The sequence below is a fragment of the Lycorma delicatula genome, chromosome 1 (assembly GCF_047948215.1).
Source record: "Lycorma delicatula isolate Av1 chromosome 1, ASM4794821v1, whole genome shotgun sequence".
Taxonomy (NCBI): Eukaryota; Metazoa; Arthropoda; class Insecta; order Hemiptera; family Fulgoridae; genus Lycorma; species Lycorma delicatula.
In genome coordinates, this window is record NC_134455.1 from 25,291,937 (window position 1) to 25,312,828 (window position 20,892).

At 27.7% G+C, this 20,892-nt stretch overlaps 1 protein-coding gene across 1 annotated transcript; it reads left to right on the forward strand.

The window, feature by feature from the left end:
• Nucleotides 1-2,817: 2,817 nt before the first annotated feature.
• Nucleotides 2,818-4,825, forward strand: LOC142333161 (uncharacterized). The gene has a single exon (XM_075380143.1). The coding sequence runs from the start codon at nucleotides 3,245-3,247 to the stop codon at nucleotides 4,229-4,231; it is 987 nt and encodes a 328-aa protein (XP_075236258.1). The 5' UTR covers nucleotides 2,818-3,244; the 3' UTR covers nucleotides 4,232-4,825.
• Nucleotides 4,826-20,892: the final 16,067 nt, after the last annotated feature.

Here is a 20,892-nt window from a genome sequence, read left to right on the forward strand (position 1 = left end):
TCTGTCACAATTTTTGTAAGTTGTTTGTTTATTAATGGTTTTTTATACTCACTGGATTCTGATAAATTTTTTATTTTGGTTAGTTTATCTAGGTGGTTTTTTTGTGAATGTAGAACGACATTTAGTCTATGTAAAGTGATTCTAAATGCAAAAAATTAATATTTTTAAACAATTATTTTTTAAGTATCTCAATTACAATAGGTTTTCAGTAAACTTTGAATATGTGTCTGCAGTCATGTTTTATAATTTGTGAAATCCAAGAAATATTTATGGATTCCTTTTTCATGTTTGATAGTAAAAATTATATCTTGTTGATGTACACGTTTTATTTGAATGCCGTAAAAATACTAAAATTTTTAGTTAATATGCTTATGAGATAAGTGTTCCTAGTCGTTCATTATCTTGTGTCTACAGTTTGTTGTTGATGTGAAGTAATTCTGTTTTGAAATAACAGATGTCAAGTGAATTTTTTATTTCATTGATTATAATACTTCGTTTCAGTTACTGAATTTGAATTCAGTCACATTTTATTTGAGTTAAGTGTGTAAAACTGTAATTTTGTCAGAAATAGGAATATTTATATAGAAGTCTTTTTATATTAAAGGCAAACATGATGGTTATGAACAATTCTGAGTTTGTTTACTTTTTCTGTTTAGCCTTTGGGAATTACCGTTCAGATATTACTTCAGAGGATAAATGAGGATGACATGAATGAGTGTAAATGAAGTGTAGTCTTGTACAGTTTCAGTTCGACCATTCCTGAGGTGTGTGGTTAATTGAAACCCAACCACCAAAGAACACCAGTATCCACGATCTAGCATTCAAATCCATATAAAAAACTGCCTTTACTAGGACTTGAACGTTGGAACTCTCGATTTCCACATCAGCTGAATTGGGAAGACACGTTCACCACTAGACCAACCCGGTGGGTTCTGAGTTTGTTTACTGTGTCTAAGTTAAATTTCATTATCATTTTTAAGGTGTACTACTTGTCAGTTAATGATGTCATTCAAGTAAGCAAGTTTGTGTGCTGAAAGTCTGCTAATCCTATAACAGGAATAACTGATAAATCTTGTGTATGATTATTAGTAGTGTTTGAAACATAGAAACGTGAAGGTCTGATTCATTTTAGGTAGTAGTTTTGTTTTCAGTAATAATTTATTCACATTAGTTAGTAAGTTATAAATAATAAGTGTTAGGCATAGTTTTTGTTGTTTTAAGTGCTGCAAGTTTTTATTACATCAATTTGTTACGTCTTAGTATATCTCGGTGTTCAAATATCTTTTTGTAAATTATTTTCATCATCTACTACGATTTATTTTTGTATTTTGTTATTAGCTTTATAAATTGTGTTTAAGTTTTTATCAAATTGCATTGTTTTTTCATTTGGTTTAAATGAATATGAGATGTTTGTAAGATTTACAGTATGTGAGGGGGAGGACAAGGCCAAATGTTTGATACCAAAATTTAAATTCTTAATTGCAAAGAATAAACAAAATTCAGTTTTATTTTCTGAAACAATTAACTCTCAAAATTTCTATTGAAAAGTATTGGGTGTTAGCAAAATGGAAAAATATTAAGAATTGAGATTTATATGACTTATAGTGCTTATGACTTACATTAAATGGATTTTCAGATCGATTAAAGAAATAGATGAAATGAAGTTTACTGGTTGAAATTTAGTGGGTGAACTTAAAAGTTTATGATAATTTAATTTGCATATCATTTAAGTGTGTTGGTAGTGGTGATGTACTAAAAATAAGAAATACATCACTATAGGCCAGTTTTCTATAAAATATCATAACTACGATTCACAAGTGAATGTTGCATTCCTGAGTAATTTCAAGGTAATATTCAACAAATCTTTTTTTTTTTAAATACTAGTAGTACTACTACTATAAAGTAGAATATAATCGTATATAAATAAGACTATATCTATTTTATTTTTACATCAATAACACTTATTCTAGTCGCTTATGAGTAACTAATAACTACTTATCAGTTTATTTTATCTGCTAGACACAAGCAGTGGTGGAGCACCCTTACTTGAATTAAATTTCAAAATTTAGAGTTTTCAACTAAGATCAACCAATACAAAAAATATAATTAGGAATCCTTAATCCAACTTTACGTTTAAAATTGTTAGAATAGCTTAGAAACAAATTTGAACTGAAGTTTTTAGTTATACAAAAAATTATTTCAGTCGATTTCTGTTTACCGTTAAGATTAACTTAATAATGATATTAATCTTATAATTCAATCAAATAAATCATTAATGGAGTATTAAAAATACAAATCTTAACTTCGAAAAATAGATGTTTCGCAATTTTTAATAAATTAGCCGATGAAGCTTTCATTTCTACCCAAACCTTAAAATTTCTTTGTCGCTGTTCAAAAATAGTCAGTAACGGTTTTTATTTACTTTATAAATTCATTTTGTTGTACTACCACACAAATTAGTTAAAATTACTTTCAAGTATTATTTTAACAGACTATTATAATTGCGACAGACAATGATTAATTACGTCATAGCAACGTATGCATTGAATAAAAGAAAAACTAAGTATTTTTTGAAATAATCTATCCGACCTTAGTCGCATAAATAATAAGGAATTAAATAATTTTTGTAAAAAGTCTTTTATTTTTATTTACAATAGTAAAGTATAGAATCATTGATTGTATAGTCAAAATTATCATTTCTGCTGTTAAGATGTTCCGCTATAACTGACTAGTTTTATGTCGAGAACACGGCACTGCGAGTGTTAAAAGTACTATCGCGTTATCCCTTCCATCGGTCCCGTTACTGGAAGTATGCCAGTCAGATTGTGGAATGTCTGGTATGCACTGCAACTAGCAGCACACCCTTCTCGAGACATTGGCAGTTCCTTTCAGTTCGTTTCTTTGTCCGTTAAGTGATTGTTTCAAGTCGTCTGCAATTCGTACTATTTCCGGATGTGGATTTAACCAAAACGGCTTTAATATTTCCTGCTTATCATCATAACGTAGTTAAAACGTTTTAGTAAACTGTGTGACTCAAATTCTTGTGTTAACTTCATATGAAAATGGTATTTGTAAAGTTTCAACTCTGTGTTTACAAAATGGCTGCTTAAATTTACGCATAAGTTTTATTTTCCGATAATAGATTTGTTACGATTGCTAAATACCTGTTACCCAAAAGTACTGGTGTGAAAAGTGAAAGTGAGTAGTGTTAAAGGATATATATTTTAAACGTTTTGAAAAAATAATGGCATCAAGAAAAAAACTCGGTTCGACTCCTATATGTCGTTGCAGAGTTTTATACTTGGGATCGGCCGTGCCACACGCTACTAAAGATGGTCTACAAGGTATTCAAGAACCTTTACGAGATTTGTACCCCGATCAAGGAGCGATCGGAGCGAGGGGAATCGATTCATGGCTCAGTGTTTGGAGTAACGGTCTTCTCTTAGAGAATATCGACGAAAATCATAAAAAGGTAACACGATTTTTTCCAATAGATGCTTTGCATTATTGTGCAGCAGTAAGGTATGTTTTAATTCCTGAAAAATCAAACTCTGCTTCTCTTCCAAGATTTTTACCCCTTGATTCTCCCTTCGCCAGAACCCCAAATCCCTACCACCCTCCTTTATTTGCTGCAATTCTTCGGCGTACAACAGGCATAAAAGTACTTGAATGCCATGCATTTATTTGCAAACGTGAAATGGCAGCGAATGCATTAGTGCGTTGCTGTTTTCACGCCTATGCTGATTCCTCCTATGTAAAACATATAGAGTCTGGAGGTACTTTGAAACCAAATATGTATGGAACGTTAAGAAGTAATTACGCCCAGTCTATGCTATCGACAAGCGTAGGAAAAGTAGAAGGACGACGTCGAGTAGCATCTCTTCCACCCAATATGTTTGTCAATGGAACACTTCAACACAATGGAACATTGAGTAGACACAGAGACTTTACGAGCTCAGCAGATGATATTTCTGTATATAACGGTCATGAGAATTATAAGACCTGGAACAGAAGTACACGAGATTTATCATCATCTGAAAATATTTATGGCGAGTTTGATGGAAATACAATTCGCAGCACACGCTCAAATCGGCCTCGTCAAGTTGCAAACAGCCCTCATATTCTTCCTCCAAATTCAACATTTAATCCAAAACCGAGTCAGCAGTCAGGATTTTTAACCAACAGTAAAAAATCAAAACCTCCACAGCCACTTCCACCACCTAGATCATAATCTACATTAATACTCGTTAGTCTGTTTAAATATCATGGTATTAAATGAACTAAGATACTTACAGTTTAATGAAGTGTCTGAAACTACATGGATACACACATAAGTAATGAGATAAATAAACATCCATTATAAAAAAAGATAACTTAAATGCATTCAATATGTAAATGTATATGATATGTATCATGATAAACAAAGTAATTTTGTCAAATTACTTTTTATAGATAACAATAAGATATACAGTTCTAGCACTGATGTTAAGATAACATTTATTCCTAATTAACATTTAATGTTAGGAATCTATTTATTATAACCTCTTTATTTCTAATTAAGCATTACAGTATTATGACAATTATTTAAAAAAATATTATCAATAAACATTTATGCATGTTTAATTTAATTTTAAGTTAAATCATTATTATTCCAACTACATTGCCTAAAATATAATTTATACAGCAGTTTTGTTGTGAGAATCTTTCCAGTTGAAATGGCAATTCAATTTTGATGATTAGGTATTATAAATTTTATACAAATGAATTTAAGATTCCTTTTTACTGTACGAGTTGAAGCATTACCATTAAGTTCTTCTTTTTTTTTTTAACTAAAATTGCTCATTCTAAATTTGTTAAAAGATTATTTCATTCATTAAAGTAGCTTCTTTTATTAAGTATCTGCAGTGAGAAATGTGTTTTAATAAGTTGTCTAAAAATACTGCATGATATTTCATTTCTAATGTAACATTATACTGTCAGTTATTTAATTCTTTATTCTTCTGCTAGAATTTTCTGTTTAATTAGGTTAGGGATTTAATGTGATGAAAATCTATGTTACTATAGCACAGATAAATAATTGATATTGTTCTTTCTCAAAAAAATTATAACATAAAATGTTTTTTGTATAATTTATTTTTAAACTGGAAAGATAATGTACTTGGTTTGTCTAGTAGAAAGCCCCTATTTATAAAAAAAAAGTATATTGCATTTGGTTTTTAAATTTTTCTGTGACAAGATTGTATTTTACATTTAATTAATCAAATATTCAAGATTAGTTTTGAATTTATGATTGATTATCTTTTATTAAAACTGACAAAAATGTATTAAAATACATATTATGTAATAACAGAGATTATAGTAGAATATGGTAAATATAATGTTATAATTTCTCTGTGTTTATTGTTAATAAACTGTCGAGAAATTTACTTTTATTAAGAGATAAAGTATTACGTTTTAATATTAACATTTCTGTTATTTTCTTTTAGAAATTTGCCACATTAGTAATTGTTTATACTTTTATGTATGTAAACTTTACGTTACAAATTAATCTAAAATCTGGAAATAAATAATTTTTTTTTTTATAACTATGTTTTGATTTTAAAACCGTAACTAAAAAGTACAATTTACGAAAGTAACATACATTTATGCTTGTACATTAATATATATATATATATATATTGTATTTTTTATATAATGAAGTGAATTGATAGTTTAACTGGTTGTAATGATCATTTATGTCTGTTTTCATAATAACTTATTGTGAAATTCATTGTTTCATATTATTACACAAAGCCTTTCCTGACATTATCTATGTACTAAATAATTAGATACCTATATGAATAAAATATTTATTTGTAAGTTTAAACAAGGAGTTTTATTTAGAATGAGTGTTCAGTTAAGTTTGCGTTATTCAGTGACTTTATTGAAATATATTTAAAACTAAATAGAAAATTCATTTGTATATGTAAATATTTTTTTAAAAATATTCTGTACAAATTTCAAGTTGAACATTTTTAAAATTGTATACTTTCTGTTGTATGTTAAAAATATGATTTATTGAGATGTATTATATGTTACCATCACTGCCAGCTTACTCAATTTTCTTTAACATTCTGATGGTTCTGAAATCCAATGCGCTGATTTATTTCTAATTTTATAAAGCACAATTTCACTCTCAGATACTGTGTTAGTATTGTAAAAGTTTGCATATATCTATGAAAATAGACATTTTTTCATGATTAAAATTTCACTCTAGCAAGATTTTGGTTTATTTAAAAAACTTGAAAATGGTAGCCTGAGTGTTTTGGAAAGCACTGGATGTTTAGCACACTGAGTTGTAACTTCCCTCCAATTAAAATAAAAAAAGATACAGAAATTAACATTTTATCAAGATTTAGAATAAAAAGCAGGAATTATATTTTATATTTCTTAGTGTTTGTGTTTCTTATTTCGCATCGTTTTATGTATGTCAAAAATGAAAGGTTATTAAATTTAAAAAGATCTGTTTGAGTTTATGGAGTTAAGAGAAGAAGCTATCTTCCTAATTTAAGTTTTGAAAATTTGGCTAGAAGTGTGAGTTTAGTTATCTAATAATTTTTATTTTTTATGTTATTTTAGTTAAGAAACATTTAGGTGGTCAGTGAAACTTATATTTCATTTTCTGATTAAAAACAAGAACACATGTCAACATCAGCATGAAATGTATTATTTTATATACTGTAGTATGTCTAGTACTTTCATAGTGAAAATTATAAAAGACCTAAGTGGCTAATGTTTGCCAAAATTGAAATATATTGTTCATAATAAACAATGGTTTATGTACAAATACATATGAATTAAAAGTGAAGTACCTAAGGAAAGATATAAAGAAAACAATTATTTTGTGAATTGTGCTGTGAATGAATAGTGTGTAACATATGTGTTAAATCGCTGTCTGTATTTCTATGTAATGAAATATGTATGCCAGTATAATATTAATATGTAATAATATGTTCATCAATGCAAGCATATAAAGACAGAATTACATAATCTTGCGTATTCAGCAAATTAGTTAGAATACTATTACATTATGTGTGTAGCCTAATTATTGTATTTGTTAGATAATTTAAAAATCAGCATTTTGCTTTCAGACTCTCATTTAGATAAATGTTACTTTGCATTGGTATACCGCAAAAGTATGTATTGATAAAAACTTATTTATTGTGTTTGTTAAATGATGGATTGATGAATGAGAGAATAGACACAATTATGAAATAAAAACTGTTGATAATCACTGAATGGTGAAGAATATTAGAATTTTTGGTTCTAACCCATGTAAACTCTAATACAGACATTGTATCAGAATTCAAACCTGGAACTTAAAAATGTCAGCCTAGCATAAATGACAAGTTAGTGAATAAAACATTTCTTGTTATTTAATTAATGAAATGGTAAAAGAATCTTCCAAAAAGTTTAAATATACAATGCTAAGTAAAAGTTTAAGCTATATTCTTACAAACTAAGTAGACAATATATTTATTATTTCTTAAGGTATGTTAAATATACCTTAAGAAATATATTTTCAGTTATTCATGATAAAACAAGGTAATGACTAAAGAAAAAAAACTATTTCTTGTAATAACGACTAACATGGTTGTAGGTAACAAGAGTTCTAAAAGAAGAGAATAGAATTTAATTTTTAAAGTTAGTTTTTTATTTAATCTCATTTCATATAATAATTATTTTTTTTAATTCTAAAAGATTTTTAATTACTTAAAATATATGAAATTCTCTTCTCCTATTACCTCTCATATGTTGGGGTACTGAATTGTTGGTGAGTTCGTAGAATGGTTAGCTACAAATTTCTTGATCAGCTGGTTTCAGGTTTGATTTCCAGCAAGGATCTGTCTTCTTTACGCATAACAGTCCATCCATCTCATTTTCCTCATTAAATTAATTATATGTGTAGCATCTACAAGGTCATAACATTATTAAAAAAGCACATATTAATAGTTTTTTTAGAAGCCTTTTTCCAGATGAATATTATTTGATTCTAAATGATCAAGACGTACTCAGACTTATGTCTGATTTCAATATGTGTGTAATTACAGCAAAAATTAATATCCAATAATCTGTTAATTATAAAAAAATGCAAATTATTTATCAGTATTCTATTTTCTCTGTTTTACCGAATACTTTTGAGTATTTATTGTACAACTTAAATGCCTAATTCATAGTTATATTGTTACATATCATTTTTAATATGTATATATATTTTTTGTACCAAATCATTTTGTACTTTAAGGTAAAATTTGAAAATTGGTTGTTATTGTAATTTAGTGCCATACATTATTTTCTTGTAAATGTTATGGTGTTGGGATTCTGTATGTACTGTGTTTTATATTAGATTACTGTTAATGAGTTTTTTAAAGTAATATATTTATATTTTGTTAAAGATTTTATTTTATTGAAATTTATGTAATATAATAAAATTAATTTTAATTAAGCTTTTTTATTCAAAACGTACAGAAACAATACAATGTACATAATGTTTCAATAAAATTATCATTTTTTTTTTTCATTTGTATTTATTTTACTTCTCTTTTTAATACATAACATCAATTATGAATTGGACTAAAAAAAATGTAAAAACCCTGATTTATTGAAACACAATAATAAATAGAGTTTATATTTCATGGTAAATGCCACAGCTTGTCTGTTATGTGTAAGTACCATTAAGTTAAAGCTAAAAAGAAAAAATGTAGTTTCTAAAATTAAAAAATGTAACATTTAAGTTAGAATTATTGCCTTTTAATTTAATATGTTAATATTGTCCTTTATTGTTTTCATTCTATTGTTAAAAACTAAAAAAAAAAAAAAAAACAATCTATATAAATAAAATTAAACATTTAATCTTTACTCACTGTGTAAAAATCCATCTTAATTAAACAACAATCATCTGAAAATAGGTAGTAAGTATTTTTCATAAAATCAAATTGAAAAAATGAGTAAATAAAAAACACATAATATTAAATAAAAAGTTAAACTGTCAATAAAATAAAGCCACAGAATATTCATTCATTTTTTATTTCCAATAATTTGAATTTCATTTTTATGAAACAAAAATTAAAAAATTATATTGATTTTTATTTTAAAATATAGGCATTAGATAATCTGGCTATATGGAAAGAAAACAAAATTTAAGAGAAAAATAAATAATGACAATTTAAGACATAAATAAGAATTTTCTAATATCTGTATTTACTGACTGGTCTGTTTTAACCATAATTTAAGATACTTTGTAATGACATCTGCAGTATTGTTCTAGGCAGACTCCATATCAAATTTTGGTAATTTCTAAGTAATATTCGGCCATCTTTTGTATCTTCTTTTTCGGCAATTAAAAATTAACATTCTTATTTTCATCATTTTTTAAGCGTATAATTAAGAACAATAATATTCATGTTGATGCTTCTGGATATCCATTAACAGTTCATTCTACTAATAACTTACCTACTTTACTGAGTTTTTGTGTTAATAATTACAATAATGTGCTGAAGAATATCTGGTCCCCAATAAATGATGTAAAAAGTACGACCCATTTTTCTAGGTTGTAACTAATACAGCAATAAGACTGTATTTTATTTTAAGATTTTTTTTTAGGGACCCAAAACTCAAAAGTACTGGATTCTTATGAAAAAATAAAATTATCTTTTGAGGTGTTCCTATGACACAAAAATTAAAAACAATATCCATAGATTAAAATACGTTTTTTACAAGACTTCCCTGTTTTTAAATAAAATTATAAGATTTAAAACATAAACAAAATAAGTAAGCTTATCTTAATCCTGTTTGTTAATTTATATATTTTTTTTAAAAACTCTGAACAAGTAATAAAAAATTTCTGATTCATAGCAGATTAATGTTTAAAAACACAGTAAATGAAACTACACACAGATTCTAAGGCAGAGTTGAGTTACTAGTATATTATGTAGCACTTTAATTCTGCTTCCTTAAAATTATTGTTAACTAAAAATATTTACAATTTTTTTTATTCATTTTATGTAATGTAGTATGCTTCAGTACTTAGATAAAAAAAAAATACTACTTTGCTGGTTATAAATTTAATGTTCTTTTCTGGTATCCTAAAGCACATGGAAAATTTGTAGTCACCTCAAGTGTTTTAAATTAATTGTAATTTCTATTGCTTTTCCTACCTGACATGGCTTGAAATTCTTAAATTTATTCTTGTAAATGTTTAGAAATCAATGAAGAATAGTCAAATCTATTGAATTAATAAGTAGTTTGTTCAATAGATTGAAGGTATTTAAATTTTTTTTTTTTTTATTGCGGGCAATATTATACTGTAAAAATTGTATGATAGCAAAACAGTTGTTTTATACTGACAACTGCTTTCTATTGGCAACTGTATTGGCGCATTTTTTGTAACTGAAAAATATTGATTTCTGATGGCAGCTAATTTGTGGGAAAAATAAGTAAATAAATTAAAATTGTAATTTTTTAAAAGAGGATTCTCCTGTCATAAAAGTTACTGTTTTACTGTCATGAAGTTTGTTTTATGCTGTTGTGTTTGTGAATCCTTAGCATATAAACTGTGATTTCTTCAATAACATGTTATTCAGAAATCATGGTGTTGAGTGTTAACATTAATAGATTATAAAATGTTTGTATGTTGAAGACATTTAAATACATTATTGTGAATTTAGTACCCGATTATCTGTTAATTAATTAATCCTGTAATTTGACTACTTATTTTTTTCAAGTATACTGAATGATATCACAATGAGTGGAGAGTGCATTTGTGTAATAGAGATGCTCAACATGTTACATTCAATATTTTTTTCATAGATATTATCTCGTATAGCAATACAACTAAATCATATTAATTTTTGCTATTTATCACCAATACTGCAGAGATATGAAGAAAATATATTTCTTACCAGTTATAGATTCAAAACAAGTTCTACAAAAAACTAGCAGTAAAATTCAAAATATGTAAATTATTAAAAAGATTTAATATTAGTTTACTTATTTATAAATTAATATAGCTATTTCTTTCAGTGATCTTTAGGGGGATAATTATAAGATCTTTCTCTGTGGAGTATACAGTAGCACCATGGCATCTGCTTTAAAAATTTTAGAAACCTCTTATGTATGTAATTGAATAACACATTATATCTATTTTGTATTGTTTGTTTAGTTTTGTTTTATTTTTAATTAGCGCATTTAAATTTACAAACACACAGTCTAATAAAAATTATATTAAATGAACAAATACAATATAAATTTTATTCAAGTATATTATATTTAATTACATACTTGAGGAGTTTCCTAAGTGTTTAAAGTAGTTACAGTAAGTATCATTAACTGCTGTGTTACTGAATACTTTACTGAAGAAGGAGCTGTGGTAGTTGAAAGAAAAAATTACATTAATTTGAGAATAAGTACTTTAATAATTTTAAAATTGTACTATTAAACTACAAAAGTTGATAATTTTTCAACAAAAACATATAAATACAATATAAACAACTTTGAGAAATTAAAAAAAATATATTCTTTATTAAACTCTGAATTCTAATTAACAATATCTCCTGGCCTGATTCTGAAATATAACACTAGTAATACATTCCCTGTAACTTTACTTACTTCACAAGTGTTGCATCTACTAGTGAATCCTGAATCAATAGAACTGCATCAAGACATTTATTTATCAAAATTTTATAATAAAATAAAACCTATATATAATGTCCCTCCTCAAAGAGTAACAAGAAATCATCTTGTTACAAAAGCATCTTAGAGAAATTAATAACAGTCAGAAACTGAAACATTTCCTAAACATTTTTTTATTTATTAATTTGTTTATTTTTCCATTGATAATGTGAATGTAGAACAATTATATCAGTAGTATGAAAAGTAATGATGAAGATGAATATTAATAGATGTTTAGGACAAAAATTGAAATGTTTTCAGTCTACCCAATATAATGTCGTGTGCAAAATGGGAGTGTTTAAGCTTTCCAAAACTGTGGTAGGTCTTGTGTATGCTATTCTGGTATGTAAAACCAGTATTAATTCAGAGTTCGAGGAGTAAACATCGGGAGCGATTAGCATGTTGGTGTTTGATAAGTGGTGAAATGCAGAGTCTTATTTTGGCGGTAGTGATTGATGGTAATTGTATAATGAAACAGAACAGTATTTTTAGGGAAACTTAACTTTGCGTTCGACGTGAATACATACCAACAGAGGATCTATACGCCGTCTATTATTCAAAATTTATTATCGGTTTATTATTCTTCATACATTGCTGTTTACGCCAACATCATGCCTAAATGTGGAGTTTGTAATAAAAATGTAACCACTAAACATAGAAAAATAGCTTGCACTGACTGTAAAACATTATTTCATGCAAACTATAAAAATATGAGCAAAGATGACATTGAATTGTTGATATTCAATAATGAAATTTGGAGATGTGAACATTGTGCCTTAAGCAAAAGAAAAGATCTTCAACTAGAAACTGCTGTACAAAGAAACAACTTTACACTTGATGACGTGATGTCCGCTATAAATGAATTAAAGAGAGCCCAGAAATGTAATAAGTGATATGAATGAATCGTCAGACCTCCTACACAAAAAGATTGATGATAACTCAAAAATAAATGCTGGCCAGACACTAAAATTAGAAGAGTATGTTAAAAAAATTGAGAATTTGACAGCTGAAAACCATAATCTCCGTCAACAAGTTAAACAGCTTAAGTTCAGACTTGAGATGCAGAGCAATATAGTCATAAAAGTACGATAGAAATTCATGGTATCCCCAAAAAAGATGATGAAGATGTTGTTGATACAATTAAAAAAAAGGGAGCTGTAATTGGTTTCCAAATTACGGATGAGATAATCTATGCTTGTCACAGATTGCCAGGGAAAAATAATATGTCCGACGGAATCATTGTCAAGTTCGTCAGAAGGCGTGATAAGGAAAATTTCATGAAGAAGAAACGAGATAAAAATTTATCACTACATTAAACATGGGATTTACAAGTGATACTCCGGTGAACATAAATGAGTCGCTCTGTCCACCAAGGAAACGGCTATATGCGCTCGCTCAGCAGGCAAAAAAGTCTAAAGGTTACAAGTACATCTAGCTACGAGATGGGAAAATACTTATGCGGAAGAATAAAAAGACACAAAGTTGTGCAGATTAGGAATGAATAGGACTTAAACAAATTACCGTAAGCACACTTATGTTAAAATAAATTTTTATTTCTAATGATTTTAATAAATTAATGAACTGTGAATTTAAAATTCTGCACCAAAACATTAGTAGTCTGCGAAAGAACTTTGATGAATTATTAGTTAATTTATCTAAATTTGAAAACATGCCAGATATAATTGTTTTATCGGAAATTTGGATGTCAAATGAAGTATCTCAGGTGGATCAGGTGGAATTATTGTTTATATCAATTCTAAATTGAACTACCAAAGGGTTTCTTTATCTCTGTCTGCATGTGATGCAATTCTTATTGACCTAGTGCACAATGGTATTGAATATACAATACTTGCGCTATATGGGTTACATAGTAAGAAGTGCCATAAGAGGCACTTCTTAAATGAATTTAATGATGTGCTGTCTAAAATTAATTCTAATAACTGCATAATAATTGGTGACTTTAACTTAACCTACTTTCCGAATCCCACTTAATAACTATTTATAACTGCCATGGATTTGAATCATTAGTCAATGAACCCACACGACTTACAAGTGGAACATGCATTGATCACTTTTTGTCAAGAATAGAAAATAAAAATAATTATGAAATAGTTTCAACTGTGAGTCATTTGCAGATAACAGATCATAGTCTTATAGGCGTCGGGATATCGCATATTTCTAATGTGACGCATTCCAATACTATTAAAAACGAGAATAATATGAATGCTATTAAAAATTGATTATCATAAATTCATTTCCCTTATCGCTAAAGTAGACTGGCGGGATGTTTATATACATAACGATGCGTCAGCAGCTTTTGATATTTACTGAAATTATAAGTGAATCTAAAACTCAATTAGTCATACAGGGTAAGCAATTCAAAAAATTAAAACCATGGATAACAGATAAGCTGTGTGAAATGATATCAATATGCAATTCATTATTCAAAAAAACAAAAGCGCCCTATTAACGTACATTTAATTAAACATTATAAAACATATAGGAATAAACTTAAAATTAAGATTAAATCGGCTAAACAAAAATACTACGATAACATGTTTGACACATATAAAGGAAATTCTAAAAAGGAGTGGGAAGTAATTAATTCCTTAATCGGTCAAAAAAGAAAAGATAATGTTATTGAACTAAATAATGGAAATAATAAAAATATCTCTGAACCATTTCAAGTAGCTAACATATTTAACAATTATTTCATAAATGTTGTAAGTGACTTACGTAAACAATTAAATGAAAGTTATAATGATACAAGTAATGATCTGGCAAATATAAAATGTGAAGTGTCATCAATGTTCGTTGAGCCTGTCCTTAATGCTGAGATTGAAAATATTATCAAAAATCTCACAACAATAAATCCCCTGGTATCGATAGAATAAGCTCAAAAATTGTTAAATTAGCTGTAAATCATATATCATATGTCTTAAACTTTCTTGTAAATATAAGCCTCCAATCTGGAAAATTCCCGGATGCTTTAAAAAAAGCAGTAGTAATACCTGTCTTTAAAAAAGGAGATAAATACTCTGTTACTCAATATAGACTAATATCTCTACTCTCTATCTTCTCTAAAATCTATGAGAAATGTATGAAGAACAGATTAATATCATACCTCAATAAAACTTCTTTTTTTAGTAAAAACCAATATGGATTCATGGCTGGGAGCAATACCGTAAAGACACTCTTAAATTTTACTACCCAAGTATTTCAGGGCATAAATGATAAGAAATGTGTGAGCGGTCAATTTTTAGACATAAAAAAAGCTTTTGATTGTGTAGACCACAATGTCCTTCTACGCATTCTGTGGATGAGTGGTATTAGAGGTGTTTCTTTTGATTGGTTTGAGAGCTATCTGATCAGCGGGCAACAGTGCGTGAGAATAAAAGGGTGTTTAAGTAACTTTTTTGGGGTACAATATGGAGTCCCTCAAGGATCCCTATTGGGAGTCATACTATTCATAATATATGTAAATAGTGTCTGTTCGGCTCCGCTTAAAGGTACATGCGTTTGCACATGATACTGCCTTGTGTTATGTCCGCAACACCTGGATAGAAGTGGCTGAGGACATGCAATCAGATTTGGACGCACTGCGGTTATGCTTTTCAAATCATTATATCATCTTGAGCGTTGAAAAAACTTTGTATATCAACTTCTGCTTAAAAGGGAAAATAAAATTGCCACTTACAATAAAATATAAATGTAAAAAAGTGTGATAAATAAATCCGACTGTTTAGAATGTAGTGAGATCGAACAACGTGATATTTGTAAATCCTTGGGCATTTTGTTAGATAGTGATCTAACCTGGAAGAATCATATTGCGCTATTAAAACAAAAACTTTTAAGCTATCTTAGGATATTTTATTTTTTAAACAAACTATCCCCAATAATAACCATGAGTAAACTTTATTTTGCTATTGTGCATAGTCGACTAGACTACGGCAACAGCTGTTGGGGAGGAACTTATGTTTCAAATTTAGATTCCATAATCAAAATCCAAAAAAGATTTGTCAGAATGATAAGTAAAAAAAGAACTACGAATCACTTCATGACAATATTTAGGGAATTGTCTATATTACCGCTACGTTATTTATATGTTTATAAAGTAATGAAAATTTTCTTTATCAGAAGTGGTCATAGAGATAGTATGATAACCGAGTACGAACTTAAAAGTAAAAGGAATGTATATGTCCCCAGAGCAAATAAAACGAGTTATATGATGTTCTTTTCAGGTACTGGTCCTAGATTGTATAACATACTTCCTAATCATATAAAGACCAGTAGGAACCTAAACACTTTCTTAAAGCTATTAAGACGATGGCTAATTAATATTGATGACGCTGAAAGTATGTTCCATGTAATTACATGATTTATGATTACATATATAATTAATTATAATGCTTTATATTATTGGTCTTAACATAGTAATAGATTTTTTACATATATAACTTAGCGGGTAGCACAGGATGAAAGGTTTATTAGTAAACATAAATATTTGACAACGATTGATCTTCTATATACTTAACTGTAGAAAAGATAAGTTTACACCAGAGTAAATCATGAATTGAACCAAAACTAATCCTCCTCTATAAGATAAAACTGTTTACTTTTTTCCCTTACTCTAACTAAAAAGAATAATAGAAAAGGGATGGTGTCACAAAACGGGCAAGACCCTTGTGGACACCTAATCTTTCATCTTTTACAAATAATATAAATTAAGTTAAGTTAAGTAATAAATATTAAATTGTATTATAAAACTGTTAAATTAAGTATGATTAAGTTAAGTAATATCATAATTAGTATTAGGATTACTCCATTAATTATTAATTCTGTAAAAGTGAAAGAAAATATACATATATATATATATACTTGTGTAAAAATATTTAAATTTTTATGAAATATGTGTAATCACTTTCAACTAACATTATAAATTATTGTAGCCTGTGCTACAATAATTTATAATGTCATATCAGAACTAATTAAAACTCCACGACTGTAGTCTTGTCCTATGTTGCTTGAAGGGAACCAAGAAACTTAAGGGGATCATGTACAGCACTCAAGCAGTAAAAACATTTTCCTATAAACAGTTTTTACTGCCAATAAACTATTACTTCCTTGATCTGAGAGCCCTGTCAATTTTTACCTTCTATAAACATTTCAGGTGGTAACCACTTTGATCTCAAGGCTTGCTGATTGCCTACACATCTAGGTTTTTACAGAGTGATTGCATAAAGAATAGATTATTAAAACTGAATGATGTTTAATAGGAAAATTTTAGGGAATTAGTGAAATTCAAAATTTATATTTGAATGTAATTGTGTGTACACATTTATAAAAACACATAATTTTATATTCATAGAAACATTTGTTAATGTGTTTGTTTCATATGAAAAAGTTTTCTGATTTACCTTTGTATTTATTACCCAGTTATTACATAAAAAGTATTACAATAATAAGCACAACAGTATCAGACAAAATTAATTAGAAAAATCTTAAGTTGAGCATGACCTCAAAATCATGACCTACAAAAGTTTATGTGAGGCTAATATTACAAACATAACTTGTGAGAAGGCACATTCACACAAATAACCATTCTGGCAGAATAGACAGACTCTAACTGTACTTATGCCAAAATTCATAATCCATTGTATTTATAATATAAGCTCTTAAAATGCATTGTAAAGTCACATGATGCATTATTAATATTTAAAGCACTAAAGAAAGCATACAAATTATAGGAAACTTGTATTAGGTTTTCCAACACAATTTTTAATTTAAAACCCAAAGAAACAAATTTAAAAAGTGTCAAGATTATTCAACTGTACTTCTCTAAATGTCAGATTTTATTTCATTTACAACTGTTTTTTTCTGTTTGGTTTGTTTTTCTAACATGGACGCAAACTATGAGTTATAAGCTTCAAAGGTGAACTACTTATTTGGAAATTCAGGAGAATTCTTTTAAGACTGATAAATAATAAATTTATACCTAAAGATCCAATGAAATACTGGGTTTTGCCATAAAAGTAGCTATTGCCGTAGCATTATTCAATAAACAGCATAACAGTGAAGGAGACATTTATGACTAAAAAATGAAAGACAACGGTTGTGTCCCTAAGAGAGAACCTTGTAGCCTATTAATAAGGCCAGAACATTCTATTAAGTTCTTTTTATCGGCTAAGTACATCTTTCGTTTTCTTCAATTTTTTCATTTTTTTTTTTGTATGTGCTGGTCTCTTGAACAATTTATTGTATTGCCTGTAAGTTAATTTTTTCCTTTGATTATTATATGTTAATTGCCTTTATTCTCAAAAAATGTTATCAGTTATTTTTTTCAGGTAGCTTAAACAAATATTTTTCACATTTCAGATTCTTCCAGTCTTTTTTCTAGAATTAAAGGTTTAGCATTATGTAATTTGATTACTCTGAAAACCTAATAATTATAATTTGATTCACTTTTAGAGAGATAACTACTCATAATTAACATTTTGGAGATTTTTTGAAACAAAGCAGGTTAAGCATAATTTGGGCGCTGAAGTTGAAATAAGAAGTAATGTTGTGTAACTACAAACATCTCATTGTAACAAAGAAGAACAGGAAAGCCTGCAAAATAAAAAACAATATGATGAATGATAAATTTGGACTTACAGACTCAGTTTACTGATTTTCTTTTTGAGCTCTGAAAAGTAAATATCTGTGACCACAGAACCTTTCATATATGTAAAATTTGGTAAAGTGTAATTTTGAAATAATTTTTTATATTAAACAATAACATATTTCTACCTTACTGAAGTATTTTTCGCCAAAATTGTAATAGTTTATGTGTGAACTCTTTCAAGGTGGAACACTAAACTTCAAAAGAATGATTAATTATAAGAATTCAAACTGTTATAATGAACTTTTTAATACAAATTCGATAATGGTTTTAATTTTTAATAGTAATTAAAAAATCTTCTAGGGTGTATGTACCACATTGGATCGGCATTTTAGTAACATTGCCTCATAAGTTCTGATAACAGAACAAGCTCATAAAAGAGAAAAAGTCAAAATTCATGGGAAAAATTATCTGTTACACAAATGAATTAATAATGTATAATAATCACACAATACATAATAAATATTTAAATTATTCCTGGGAATTTAAGATTACACTGTTCTGAGTAAATATGTAGAAAAGTATTACATAAAGAGGAAATTTATAAAAATGTAATATAATGATATTGTATTAATACAATTTTATTTCAGTTGTATTTGAAAAGCTTATTTAAAAAACCTAGAAAAAAAGAATTTGTAATAGAAATCTGCAAAACACCTGTTATATAATGGTTCACAATAAGTCATTCACAGTGTTTTATTTCATTTTGATGCAATAAGTAAAAAACAACTTGCTGAACCCTTCAATTGTCAAATAACCAGTAAGTAAATGTATCATGAAATCATATTCAGGATTTTTATTTTAAACAATCTTATAAATTATGTGATAGTTTACTTTGGTAAGTATAATAGTCTTTAATAAAACTTCAAATGTAAACAGCGAAAGCCAGCATTTGATTGGTTGATAACTGTATCTGCCATTTTAATGAATGATATCCACAAATCCAAAAAACAAATAATTTTATTCATATAAAAATCATCTGATATTCTTATATCTGATTTCAGAATTTGTTATATGCCTGATATAAGAACAAATTTTCCATTTTATTGAATTATATTTTCTCAGTACTATGCATGGAACATTATCTTTCATTTACACCAAAGCTTTCTCTATATTTTAATGAAAAATCAGTTCTTGTTGTAATTAGAATCCTGCATTATACGTAGTATTTAATTTACTCGTCCCTCTACTAGTTGATCTCCATGGTGAGATGATAGCATCTTGGCCTTTCATCTGGGGGTTTGAATCCTGATGAAGCATGAAATTTGTTGTACAATACAAAATGTTCATATTCCTACACACAAGCTTTGAATTTAAGTGGTGAATTAAGTCAACAAGCAACAAAATATTCTCTGAGTGCCTTAAATTGAAGTATGGTCTGCTTTTAGAATGTATATTCAATGTTGTTTTTGTCTGTATATATTGCCAGTACCAGACAATGACCTCTAGATCCCTTTATAATACAATACTGAAAACGAGCCATAATTAGTAGTCAGTACAATGTTGCCTTTGGACACAACATTAATTGAAATCTTTTTACCATTCATTATGTTGTGTATATTCATGTATATCATGTTGTATTGTGTCTGTAGTCATACATTTTGTACAGTAATGTACACTAATTTTTTTCTTTACACACCACAAATTGGACAGTAGTGTTATCTTAACACATTTTTCCAAATACCAAGCGAAAGGAAGCAAGAATTTAAATAACGAAGTAGAAATTATTAAAAAATATTATAACTTACTGTCATAATCCATGTTATGTTCCCATACTAAAGGGGATTTTTTAAATTTCGCTTTGCTAAATTAAAAAAAAATTGTGTTGCGGCTTTAAATGAAGATCTGTTTTGAAAAAGTAAAAGAGAGAAGGGAAGCATGTGATTTTAAACTCTCTATTAACAAAGGGATTTTAATGGAGAAAGCCACTGTACTGCCAAAAAACCTTTGTGATAATGAGTTTAAAAAATCAGATGGATAAAAAGAAACAATATAGCATACCAAAAGAATTTTGGGAAAAATTTGGAAAGTAAAATAACAGATTCAAATGAATGAATAAAACATGAAAATTTTGAATAACTTCAGTCCAGATGATACCTGCAATTGTTATGAATCCTAACTAGATTGCAAAGCTTTATCTGACTGTTTGACTTTCAAAGTCATAAATAACTTAGGAGGTAAAATACAATGATCAAGTTACTTATTAATTATGAGCAGCATGGTTGGGGCTAATAAAAGAAATTATTAGTGATTATAACTGAAAACCCTAGATATTTTCATTGAGTCTCTTTGCTAGTAGAGTACAAATTAAATAAAAATACAAGGCTAAAAATAAATTCATCTATTTATTTATTTTGCTGGAACAAAGACATTAGGGCAACAAAAAGAAAACAAAGCAAAACTTTTGTGTAACTGCCCCACCACTCACACAAATATAAATATATAAAACTTACTTTTCTACCATCATAAACAATATCTTTAATCCAATCTCTCAATCAGGAAATAATTAAGATCTCAAAAAC

What these genes read in the sequence shown, in the direction of transcription:
- LOC142333161 (XM_075380143.1), top strand. Translation starts at nt 3,245, where the DNA reads ATGGCATCAAGAAAAAAACTCGGTTCGACTCCTATATGTCGTTGCAGA.